Source organism: Phaethon aethereus (assembly GCF_964289735.1).
Source record: "Phaethon aethereus genome assembly, chromosome: 2".
Taxonomy (NCBI): domain Eukaryota; kingdom Metazoa; phylum Chordata; class Aves; order Phaethontiformes; family Phaethontidae; genus Phaethon; species Phaethon aethereus.
Window position 1 is genome coordinate 133,707,798 of NC_138582.1, and position 13,301 is coordinate 133,721,098.

At 39.6% G+C, this 13,301-nt stretch overlaps 1 protein-coding gene across 1 annotated transcript in view; it reads left to right on the top strand.

The window, feature by feature from the left end:
* The window catches only part of JAZF1 (JAZF zinc finger 1), a gene marked incomplete at its 3' end in the record, with an annotated part of 194,121 nt that overhangs the window by 160,988 nt on the left and 19,832 nt on the right, over positions 1-13,301 (top strand). The window contains exon 3 of the mRNA XM_081996659.1: positions 3,147-3,343. Within this exon, the coding sequence (XP_081852785.1) occupies positions 3,147-3,343 (197 nt within the window). The remainder of the gene's footprint in view (positions 1-3,146; positions 3,344-13,301) is intronic.

Here is a 13,301-nt window from a genome sequence, read left to right on the forward strand (position 1 = left end):
GCAAAGATCCACTTATTAATGCCTTCATGGTATGGATGGACAGGATGCATCTTGATTGCTGTAATGGTACTTAAAATTTTATGCCACAGTATTTTGAGGCTGTGTTAAAGTACACAAATCTCTTTTGAAAAAGTGCTTTTTTTTTTAATATCTAGGCCAAATTTTTCTTTCATATTTCACACAGATGCCAAAACCACCATTTTTTTCCTTCTTGCTTCCCCTTCCGTATGCATCCCTTACCGTTCCACAAGAGCTGTTTTTCTTAGGGGTCTCTCCATAAGCGCAGTCAGGTCTGGACTCACAGCCAGTAGAATCTTCTCAGCTTCCACCCAAACAGCCCATGTGTTGTGAGCAGTCACAAAATGTTGCGTTTCTAGGGAGCCTAAATGAATATAGTGATTCACATTAATTTAAACTGTTGGTTGAGACCCAGAGAAGAAACTGGACTGTCCTACAGCACCATGTTGCAGATGCTGTGGCAAATATTATGTATTGCTGTGAGACCCAGTGTGACCTGCTGGTCATGTTCAGTGCAATTGTTGTGGTACAGTGGTCTGCAGAATCAGTTTGTCCAGCCAGCCTGTGTCCTGATCCTTCATATGATGGCAGGACATAAACTGTGAACCAGATGACTGCTGTGGCAGTATTGCCTCTGCCTCCTTCTCCTCAGTATGTGCTGCTCTTCCTTGGGAGCTAAAGGTGCTTCTCCTAGCCCTGTGTTAGATTCTGGATGTACGTCAGGGGTTGCTTCCATGTCTTCTCTTATGATAAGGAACGTCAAGTTGCACAACAGGCAGTTTGGTCACAGCAAATACAGTTGTCTTATGACAAGAAATTTGGTAGAGTGATGGATTGGCCCCGGCTAGCAGCCAAGTACCCACATAGCCACTTGCTCACTCACTCCCCACACCCCTGAACCCAGAGAGATAGGGGAGAAAATAGGAGGAGCAGGAGCAAGAAAACTCATTGGCTGAAATAAAGGGAATCACTTGCCAAGTACTGTCATGGGCAAAACAGACTCAACCTGGGGAATTTAATTTATTGCCAGCTGGCATAAGTACTTAATTACTGATTTGGGTATTGGTTATTGAGAAACAAAAGAAAAACCCTAAAACACTGGGGGGGGGAGCCGCCTGTCCTCCCCCTTTCCCAGTCTCACTTTACTCCAGGCATCTTTCTTCCCCTGCTACACTGCAGGCCACACTGAGTCCCTTTGGTGAGGCAAGAAGTGGTGCAGGGGTTGGGATCACGTTGTAGCAGTTTCTCTCTGCCACCTCTTGTCTGTCACGCTTGTCCTGTGCTCTGGTCACTCACAGGCCGCAGCACCTCCAGGGGTGTAAATGCTCTCAACCATGCAGCACATCCTACTCCTCTGACCTTGCTATTCTCACGTTCCCTCTGTTGTTTTCTTCTGTGTTCTCTCCTCTCTCCTTCCAGCATTTTCTACACTTCCTTAAATATGTTTTCATTGAGGTGCCACCAGCTTTGCTGATGGGCTCAGCTGTATCATGTGGTAGGTCCATTGTGGAGCTGGCTGAAACCAGCTGTGGCTGGTACAAGGCAGACCCTGACCTCTTCTTGCCCTGCAGCCCCCTCCGCTACCAAAACCTTGCCACCCACACCCAGTACAACAACTCAGCATCTTCATTATTTCCTCTGCAGACTTGTTCTCTCTGGCTGCTTCTATCCCTGAGTCTGCCTCATTCTCTTTCCTAGGCTCCTCTGAGGAGAGTGTGACTATTGAAAGAAAGCCAGGTCAGCCTCGCTTAGTCCAATACAAATAATTGCTGGTAATTTTTGTCATTCTGTTTCCTTATTGGATTGCAAATGTGAGTTTCTGGGTGACAGCTGGCTCCAAGGCAAGTGCAGTGTACCGGCTACACCATGTTCTCACCTCTCTGAATGCACCCTTCATGGTTTGCCAAGGTTGCCAGAGCTCATTATGTAAAGCTCATGTCTTGGCTAAAACCAGGTTTAGTCTGTCTAACTTGGTCAGACAAATGTCTGTGTGTGACTTAACTTCTTGTTCTGTATCACGTGCTAGTGTGTATTGTTTTATTTGCATAGTTTCTACCTCAGCATGAAGGACAGAGGACTGTATGGACAAGGTGATTTACTCTAGCCTGTCTTCTTAGGAATCCTTCAAGATGGCACCTTATACAGTGGAGAGAAAAGGCAGAGATTAAAATACTGCTTGAATGATAAGTGCATGAAGTCTGAGTTGCAGAGATCCTGTTGGGGGGGAACCCCAGTCCCTTCAAGTTAGGGTTAATGCAGTGCCAGCAGTGATGCTTTGAATGTCAGCATAATGTAGTATTGGGTGTTCTGGTGTACCTCTGTGTAGGCACTTGGAATAAAAGTGGTCTTTTTCACTTCAATTGTTCTTTTTTGGAAGGAGTCAGAATAAAACTGAAAAAAGCTATTTTTATTCCAGGTGAGAGATCAAAAAGTTGCATTGCTGGAATTAGTGTACTACTGGTGCACACCTTGCATCATACTGGTAGAATGCCCACAGAGGTGAACCTTGAGTTGCATTAGGCGTTCAGCAAAGCACTACAGAGAGACCTCATTTGGTTTTCAAGAGTTGGGAACTCCTGTTTGAGGAACTGCAATTTAATTGGACAGCTTTATGTCAGGCAACATTGTTGAAAACCTTTAGAAAAAGAATGTGATTATCCTAAGTTGGAAATTACGTATCTACACAATCTAATTCATACATACGCTTTGACCTTCAGATTCAATACATTTGCCCCTAGCGTTTTTCTCTGTTACAGCTACTCTGCTACTTTTTCACAGAATGATTGCATGTAGTTATTGTAAAGGATTGAGTATGGTTATTGTGATACTGTGTGCAATGCTGATCCCTGGTTGGAGTTTAAAAAAGTTCGTGTGTTTGCACGTGATGCAAATGTCTAACGTAAGCTCTATCGAAATCAGATCAAATGGCCCAGATCTTGAGTGCTGGAATAAAGCTGCTGATGGAGAAGTTTGTATTCTTGAAATCTGTATGTGGCAGAGGATCCTTGTCATGGCTGAGTTTGAAGCTCTATTTGGTCACCGGGGGCAAAAAATACTTTGTCTTTACTTAGAGCTTGCTTGTGGACAGTGTTTCAAGCCTCTCATCCTCATGATTGTCCTTGTCCTAGATTTATGACTGATGCAGCTCGACGTGAGCAGGAGTCTTTGAAGAAAAAGATTCAGCCGAAACTCTCTTTGACTTTGTCAAGCACAGTGTCCCGTGGGAATGTATCTACTCCACCTCGCCACAGCAGTGGAAGCCTTACTCCTCCAGTCACCCCTCCAATCACTCCCTCCTCTTCATTTCGCAGTAGTACTCCTACAGGTAAGCACCTACTGTTTGGTTTATGCCAAATAGACTAGCAATTTTGCTACCTGGCATTTGAAGAACAATAGACATAGCGAGACATTGGGAAGAAGAACTGCTAAAAAGGAAACAAAAGCTTCGGGCTCTTTTATTTGCATTTGGTTTGCAATCTTTAAAATGTGTTTGGGCATTTGTTTCTAGACTCTTTGCTACAGCAGAGAAGGACACTAACTTTAAAGATCACAGCTGAAATTGTTACGTTGTTGTGGTTTAGCCCAGCAGGTAGCCAAAACAACCACACAGCCCTTCACTCAGACCCCCACCCCCCACAGGGATGGGGGAGAGAATCAGGAAAGGAAAAGGGTGAAACTCGTGGGTTGAGATAAAGACATTTAATAGGACGGGGGGGGGGGGATTAGTAGTAGTAGTAGTAATAGTAATAATATTAATATTATTATTAATAATAATAGAATATACAAAACAAGTGATGCACAGCACAGTTGCTCACCACTCCTGACCGATGCCCAGTTAGTTCCTGTGCCATGGCCCCTCCCCAGCCAATGCCACCAGTTTATATACTGAGCATGACATTGTATGGTATGGAATATCTCTTTGGACAGTTTGGGTTAGGTGTTCTGGCTGTGTCCCCTCCCAGCTTCCTGTGCATCCCCAGCCTTCTCGCTAGCAGGCCAGAGCACAGAAAGCTGAAAAGTCCTTGACTGCTTAGCAACAATTAAAAACATCAATATGTTATCAGCATTTTCTCATCCCAAATCCAAAACATAGCCTCACACTAGCTTCTATGAAGAAAATTAACCTCTACCCCAGCTGAAACCAGGACATACGTGAAGAAATTAGCCTTACCAGAAATATCAAATGTGCAAAAGACCTCTGACATATCACATGGTACAGTGCCAGTTTAAGATACAAGTAAAAGTGGTTGGGATCTTCCCCCCTGCCCCTTTGCTATTTTTTGGGGGGAGGAGGTGTGAATTCGTAGATAAATGAGTGGACAGGGAGGAGTGTTCAGCTGCTGTCATCATGCAGACATGACTTTCATTAGGAAACTATGTTCAAAAAAAGTAATGTATGAAAAAAGTGATCTGTGTTTACTTCAAACACAGTATTCCAGTGGTTTTCCTAGGTATAAAATTCCTGGAAATTTTTTTTGCACTGTTAGAGAAACTGAAAATTGCTTGCTGTGCTGCATTATATCTCTTGGCCCAAGTCACTCTGGTATACATTGGGTAGAAATCTTAACAGATAATTCTGACTAAATACCAATATTTCCTTCTAAAAAGCTAAATGTGTATAATACATCTGTTCTGTAATGAATAGGCTCAACATAGTCTTCTTAATAGGAAATCATATGAGCATCCCGGCTTTGATAAACTGCTATGCCATGTGTTTTATATAAGCTACTTAATGTTTTAGTATTAATTATGAAGTGGAAAAGTTGTAGCAGTCCTTGCAACACTCTGTCTGGAAGTTCTGAAACAAATTGGTTGTTCAGCATATCCCTGTGTATGAAAAAAGGAAGCATGTTGAGAACAGCTAAATGTTGAAGTCCTAATGTAATACAGAAATTTTTAGAAGTAAGATTTTCTTAATTATCTCCTATTTGAAACAAACTGATTCATTTCCTTGACATCATACAGATGTCAAGGAATTTCTGCTTTCTTTTGTTTTACCTTTTGTAGAGCTCCTCCTGGGAAGGCTAATTCATGATGTGGTCAGTTAGTATAACTTTGCACATCTGTCAGGAACATTGGTTAGAGGTGTACTGTTTGAAACATGTTCCATCAAGTACTAAAGAAAAAAAGCCAATATCTGTCTACTGAAATACTTTTATTTTTCTTATTTATATATTTTTCAAACTTTTAAAGTTACTCAGAATGTTATTTTACCTGTAGCTAGGAGAATTGGCTTGTTTTGGCTAACTGAGTTTCTCGGAGTCCTGCCTGCCAGGTTATAAATAATACCAACTTCCACTCTCTGCACCCTGTGTTCCAAGTTCCCTGTTGGAGCCCTGTCCCAAAGTTAGGGTTTGTAATAGCCTGGTAGCAAAACCCATATACTCTGTCTTGAAGACTCTCTTTTTTTTTCAATTACCTATCAACTGAGTCAGCAGCCTAACCCCAGAATTTCCATTTTTGTCATCCTAAAAATTTTTCTGGACCTAAAATAAATGTTGAGATTTTTCTTATAACTACAGAATTTTTCGCAATGTTTGCCTGGCATAGGATTTTGTTCTCCATGATGGTTATAACTTAAATAGATGAGCTGCTCTGAGTCCTGCCATGGCTGAGTTTCTCTTTCTGTCCGGTGCAGCGCCTGCAGAGGGAGCCCAGGAAGGCTGGCAGACTAATGTTAGATAGGCAGCTCACACGTCTGTTATTGGCTGAATGCAAATCTTTTTCCCTCAAGTGCAAGTATCTATGGCAATCAACTAGCAAAGTGATAAAACCAAGGATAGTTAGGCAAGATCTGTTTCAGGGAAACAATTTAGAGCAAGTAAATCATCCTGCATTTCAGCCTTGCAGGGCCTACACAACTTTCAAGCCCTGCTGGCATACCTTCCACTGCATCTAGTGAGAATGAAGAATATTGCTGTATTCCTTCTATACAATCCTGTTTGATTTGTACTCTGAGCAAACTCTAGTTAACTCATGTTTGAATACAGGTAAACATGTACGTTGTGGTAACTTCAGAAAACGAAAAGGCTGTTTTTCCTTAGGTTGCCTGAAAGGTTGTCATCTGATTCATTGTTAGAATCCAAATATAATCGTTGTCCTCATCCTTCTTTAGACCTATACTTTGTCAAAAATAAAATGGGATTGATTTGACCCAATTTGTTAGTTAAACATTCCAAATGGCAATTTCTCTTTTATTATCTCCCATCTCAGTTGTTCAATACTTTGTTAGGGTATCAGACTTCATCAGTGTGCCTGGCATTACTGATACTGCACAAGGTGTAACTCCAAGATGGTGCTACTTTAGGTGCCAGAGAGAAAACACGCCTTACAGGCTGGTGAGATGGCATACAAATATGCATGTCCCCCAGCAGAAAGCATCTGTCCTTTATGGCTGTTTGCCATTCTTGTTCAAGGTACTGCTACTACTGTTGTCATTCTTCAGCAAAGCATAATTTCATATAATGATCTCTCATCCATGTATCGACCAGACTCCAACCCACTTAGCTTGTGAAATTTGATAAGAAACAGTTCAAGGTGGTTTGGCTGCAGAGAATGTTTGTTAAGTTTTGTAGTAAAAATCTGTGCCAAAAGACTACAGGCCAAATTTGCAGACGGAGCTGAGCAGCTTCCAAGCTGACACACATACATGCTGCAAATGTTGCATGCGTATGGGTAACACCTTCTTCTGTGTAAATGAGATTATTCATATAGAAGCAGAAATATTCAGCAAAGAAGTGTGCTCTTAAGGCTCTTCTCAGGTAATGAGGTAGACATGTATTTATCTGCAGACTCTGTATATGTTAGTCCTCTGAAACGGCCTGTTTGTGGTTTTGGTGGGAAGTAGAAATGCGGCAGTTAATTTTCTATACCTCCCCTCTGTTCCCTCAGGGGTGACTGGCATGTGTTCTCTGCTTACATTTGGCTTTTTGTTCCCTCTCCCATAACAAGTTTTCTCTTCTTTTTAAGACCTGCATCCTCTAATGATTGCAGAAAGTTCACTTTAAAAATTTGTTCCAGTTTTTGTTTTAACAATAGTGTCTCCTGGGAGATTTTGTTTAGTAGGCTTAAATGCTCTTGTTAGAGTTCACATGTGGTATTTAGCAAAAGAAATGGCTTCCATCAGCAATACAGACTCCTTTAGGGTGATAGGGAAATATAGCTAAGTAGCACCAGCACATAGCCTATTTTGGAAAGATGTTAACAGTCTGCAAGCATTGAAATATCTCTTTATTTAAAGGAGCACTCAACTGAGTCACAAAAACTTATGTTGCTTTTATTTTTAAATGTCAATTTTAAACCCACAAAACTAATGAAGTCTAGTTATGGATAAAAATGGGGCTGACATTGCGTCTTTAACATACGCTCTTAATTTTTTTAATGTTTTCATACATCTGTGTGGCTCACAGATTAAATTTCAACCCCTGACTTCCTTGCTTTTGAGTGTAAGTCGGAACATTGACATTCCTTCAAAAACTATGGTATCTCAGTGATACCATATATCAGTATGGTATATGTATATTCAGTGATAGTAACTGATTGGTAATTCATTATTAAAATAACCTGGTCCCGATTTTAGTTACAAAAGTAATTCATACTAATAAGTCTCAGACTTAAAAAAAAAAAAAAAGAGCCCCTTTTGGATTGAAGGAATGCCAAAAATCATATGAAACCACTGTTTTGTGTTTGTTTGTTTTTTCTTCCATGTTTATGTCAACCTTTTTTTTTTAAAAAAAAAAAAAAAGTTTCCAGGCCTGGGATAGTAAATTTCAGCCTGGAGTGAATTTTTGGCCTTCTTATAAATCCTCAAGCAAGAATTTAATACTACCAACTGGCTTTTTAATGGTTCAAACCTAAGTCTTGCCCTCCCCCCCAAAAAAAACTGGAATAGTTGAAAACCTCATAATTAGCATTACATTTTGCTGTGAAGAAACTGGCTCTCCAACCTCCTTTCCTGTTTATTTTGATTTTAATAGATTATAAGTTATAACATTTATACTGTTTTGATAGGTTTATAGACCTACTTACTGCCTGATTGTGTTGGGCAGCGGATGACAGCCAGTCCTGGCAGCGAGCATTGAGGATGCTATGGTTGGCTGGAATAGCCGTGGCCATCTGTCAGTCCTTCCACTTGTAAAGATGAAAGAGTGAAGTTTTCATGGGTGGTCATAGCTGACCCCATGAGAGAATTGGCAAGTCCCATTTTGATTTGCAGCTGTCATTTAAGTAGGTGACTAACTATTAGTTTATCTTATTAATTAGGATAAATGCCTTTCTGGGGAGTCATATTTGTGCAGTCATTTTTGATTGACGGCATTTGAAAGACTTTTCCTTAATACAGCAAATTTCCTTGAAATTTCCTCGAGCTCAATCTCAGTATTTACAAAAGTGACCCCATTTTCTACCCACAGAACATACCTAACTTTTCAATATCTTTTTTTTTCTTCTTTCTAGTAAAACCTGAAAGTAATAATTAATTTTAATTTGGAGTAAAAAATACTTTGTAGGATTGGTCTTAATCTTAAAGGCAGCTAAGATCAAAACAGTGATATTGTAATTAAATATGCCTAAAAATGCAGTACAGCAATATGTTAAGACTTTAAAAAAAACTATAATCCAAGCTTTTAATTTAGTACTATTGATATAGAAACCTTTACATTGCCATCTGAGGATACTATTTGAACCATGATTTAGTAGACCTATAGTAACTGAGCGGTTTTTTAGATGTATAGAGCATGTTCTTAAACTGAAATCAAGACCACTTTGTAGCTGTGTCAGTAATCCTAAAGCTGCACTGTTTTAGCCAGTTAGAACACATCATGTGAAATGGGACAAATTTTTTCTAAGAAATCATACTAGTGTTCAACCATGACTTTATATAATATGTGATTTAAAGACAGAAAGTGAAATTCAATATCTTTTCAGTCAAAAAAAAATCAGTCTTCGCCTAGTGTGCCTTTTCAGAGCCTAGTGTAATTAGAAGTACTTTTGATACTAGTGCAACTGCGTTCTTAAATATCTACAATGTTTTTAAATATGCTTGTGTTTGTTGTAGGTTTAGTTAACAAATTAAAGAGAATTTTTTACATTACTAGGGAATATCTTCCAAGATTGAAATAGTGTATATATAAACTTCTATTCAATAAAACTAATAGATTCTCACAACTCAGACTATTAATCTTTTATTCAGCTGGATTTTGTTCAGGATCCAAATGCAACTACTGGCAAAACAGTGACCAAACAATTACAGCTTGTGTTAACGAGTGTTCTTGCTACTGATGAAATGATTTAGAGCTTCATTGTTCCCTCTATGGGTGACTAATTTACAGGGAAGGAAAGTCTGTGTATTACAACTGAAGAGCTGTTTTCTCCTCCTGCCAAAGGCAGTTGGGACTCAGAAATGCATCTGTAAGGATTCACCTTGCTTCTGGCCCATTAAGGACTTGTCTGTTGTGGGAGCTTTGATTTTGGGAAGCAAAGCTCTGTATGGCAGTTTATGAGTTTTCCCAGTAAATGTTGTTATCTCGGGTAATGTTGTCTCAGTGACATGAGATACCATTCCTATAATTCTGCTGTACAGCATTTGCCTTCATGGGTAACTCATGAAGGAATCCCAAGGGCCTCCTCTTGAATCTATTACTTTTTCTTTCCCAAGAATGCAAAAGTTGAAAGAAAACCACCCATTGTTTGCTGGTAATAGCAATCAAAAACACAATAGTAACCAGCCATTGGAATTGGGCATTGAAAATAGAGTAACAGGCACGCTGGAAACTAATGTGGTTTAGATTTTAAATGTGTGTTTAATTTTTGCTACTCTTAAGTTGTTTAAAAAATGCGTTGTCTTGTAATGCAAAAGTTCATTCCTCTTCATAGGTATCAAAGCAGCTAACATGTCAGTACAGTTTCCATATGTTACGCTTTCAACAATGAAGTAATCATATGGCAAGGACAGCTGTTATGCAGAGTGCTATAACAGCACATTAAACAGAATCCAGCAAGAAAAAGAGATCTGCACAGCTAGGCTACTTTGTAAGTTTAAAGTGGACAGTAGAAATGTGAAGTAACAGGGTCCCGCCTGCCAAATGAACTAAAGACTGAGAGGAGGAGGGGTTAGGTGCTCAAGCTTTTTTTGTTTATGGATGTGCTATTAATACATAGCGAAATTAATCTGAATTCGTAGCAGAACTGCTATTTATGTAAGAATCTCTTTGGACTCTGTCAGCAGGTGGCATTTCTGAACTCCATGTTAGGTTGAATCAGACTGTGAACCATTAAATCCGCTATTCATTTGATAATCTGCAGCAGCTTTTTCTTTGGGCACTGTGGATTGGCTCAATACTGCTACAGCTGGAGAGAGCTTGCTCTTTTGTGGTGGGCTTCTTTTTGTAAAGATAGTGCACTGAAAAATATTCTTTGATTAAGATTTTAAAGGTGCTTGAAATTAGTCTTGGGAGTCAGGACAAGTCAGTGGAAACAAGTACACATTGATGGCTTTTTGAAAATCATGCTACAAATTCAGGTCACGTGCACTTAAGCACATGATTAATGTTAAGCTCCTAATACTGAGGGAGGTGAATGCCTGACTTTGAGTACATAACAAGTGTTTTGTCAGACGGGAATGAAGTATTCTGCACTTGCGGAGTTGCAAGCTCAAAAATTTATGTATGCATAAAAGCCTAACTTTAGCCATTCACTTAAAAACTCTTCAGCTGTGTTAGCATATTGTAAATGTTCAGGTTTAATTATTACACCTTATGTTAATGTAGTGTAGTATCATGCAGATGTAATTGAAAAAATAATGAAAAGGAGAAATATGAGATGAAATCCCATGGCTCTTGTACTAAATCGTTGCTGAGAAGTGGGCTGAGAGTGTTACATTTTTGTGTGTTTGACTTATGGGGTGTCTAGTATAGTAAAGCACAAATCAACGAAGTTCAACTGTAGCTTGAAAAAACATGCTTTCAGATGTCTGAGGAACCATCTCATTAGTTGTTGAGATTGATAGAAGTTTCTACTTGCTTAATTGCCTGTTCATAGACTGAAGAACTTCTATGCTGTGTTTTTATTAAAAATTAGACATATAGAGCCACTCTTGTGTAAACAGTATGGGAAAATAACTAAACCATGCTTCACAAAATGAAGACCAAATTCTGTTCTCCAACATAATGAAAGTTTGTCTGAATGCTTTTGATATTTCAGGCCTGCAAGGTACAATAAATTATATGATAAAATATCTTGAGGCAACTGCATTGTGGTCTGTGGCAAAACTTCCCTCTGAGGGACTTCAGTGGTGCCAGGTTTTCACATTTCTGTGCAGATGATGAAAGAAAACTTTCTTTAGAATTATTGGAGCCAAAATGGCTCCATCTATTTGCAGGTTTGGGGGCCTGTATTAATCCTGCACGCTAATTAATACATACATACATTTGCCGAGCATTTAGCAGTCTGAGGCACCTATTCTAACAGACCCTTATGGGTGTTCTTGTAAAAAATAAATACATAAATAATAATTAAAAAAATAATGAATGGCATTGTGCAAAGCAGTTGATCAACATATGACTTAACTATAATATATGTGTGTGTGTAGACATGGTACGAGGTTTTAACATGAGCTTTTGGCTGAGGTGGTAACTGAGCATGAATAATAAGTAAAATCTGTGGTAGTTTCTAGTTTCTGCCTTAAGGAATAAAGCTATAGTAGGAGGTTTCCAATAACAATGAAAAATAATAAGTAAAAGTGCTATTATTTCCTATGGGGCTTTTCTTAGCACAGGTGGGATTTATTCCCAGCAACAGCAAAAAGATGTTTTTTCAGAGCTAGATGCCACATTCCCCTTCTAGGGAGCCAGACTTTCGCTTCATACATATTCAGCTCTTTCTTCCAGTAATCCAGAGTGAAAAAATGCTTAAGTGCTCATCACCGTGCTTGGCTAAGTGCTTCAGAAATAGATCTCTTTCTTCTTGCAGTGATCTGCTGTCAGGTGGCTGTCCGGGTTCCTTAGAGAGACGAGAGTACGTGTTATATCCGTTACTCACAAAACCAAACCAAATCAATGAACTACATTCCCAGAACATAATGAAACTTAAGCTTGGAGGATCTGTGGAGCAAAGATGATCTCATATTGCATGTACAGCAACAGTGCTGTTGTCATATGTTGGGCATGACTGCATGGCAAACAATAATCACTAACTTACAGCCCCAAATCAGACAGCTTGAAATTATTATGAAGACCAAGAACATTATCTTAGTCTAATCTGCACAAACTGGTGGCTCAGTGGTTTCCAAGTACACCTGGATTGTATGGAATTAACTGTACCTTGACATGCCAAAATGGCTCGAGGTCTCTTCTGCTGAAGGACCACTGGCAGACTGCTGTAACTCTTGCTGCACCTGTTTTCTTGATCAGTTTTCATGGAATTCTGATAAAGCAGTGGCAATAAAAAGTAATCGCCAGTGACAGGTTAGTTTCTCATATTTACCATTGGAGGTAAACTAGATAAACAATAACATCCTACAGGATTGTGAGAGGGGGCTGTAGCACCAAGATGTCACTGAGGGTCAACATTCAGAAGGGGAAGTGGAATAGGCGTGCAGAATGGAAAGGGGAGAGAGATTTTGTCTAAGAAATCTAAAACAGGACACGTGTTTACAGACACAACTTTTCTATTCAAGTTATTTCATTTTTATCTTTGATCTACCAAAGAGTATCTTGATTTTTCTCCTTTGTACCATTTTGTTACATGCCATTTATTGAAATCTAGCTGTCTGATTACCTGGGTACATGCTCTGCAGTTTCGCTGGACCCTGAATGAAAGATGAGAGTTGGCCCAGGCTTGATGCCTATTTCTCTTATAAGGGAGGTCATGGTGTCCTTTTTTTTGTCTCCTAGGCAAAACTGGAGTCTTTAAGGACTCTGCAAACCCCAGCTCCTGTTTGCCTTACAGGAGTTACCTGGTTTGTTTTATAGTGCGTTTGGGACTCCTCAAAGACCACCTCTTTCAGTGCAGATGGACAAGGTGAGAGAGGAGTGTCAGTTGTTTGCAAGGCGTATAGGGCCCCGAGCGCATGACTTTGCTTCTTTCAAAGTCCTGTAGCATTGGGGTACGGATCCTGGCATATTTCTGCAGGGCTGTGCTAGATCAGCCAACACAACTCATGAGCATCTTACTTTTTCAGAGGTTTGGGATTCCCACTGATCCAAGGCTGTAACCTTGTAAAGATGGAGCAAAATGATTGGGATTCTCTTGTAACTAAACTTTTCTGTGGTTTTCACAAGGACACA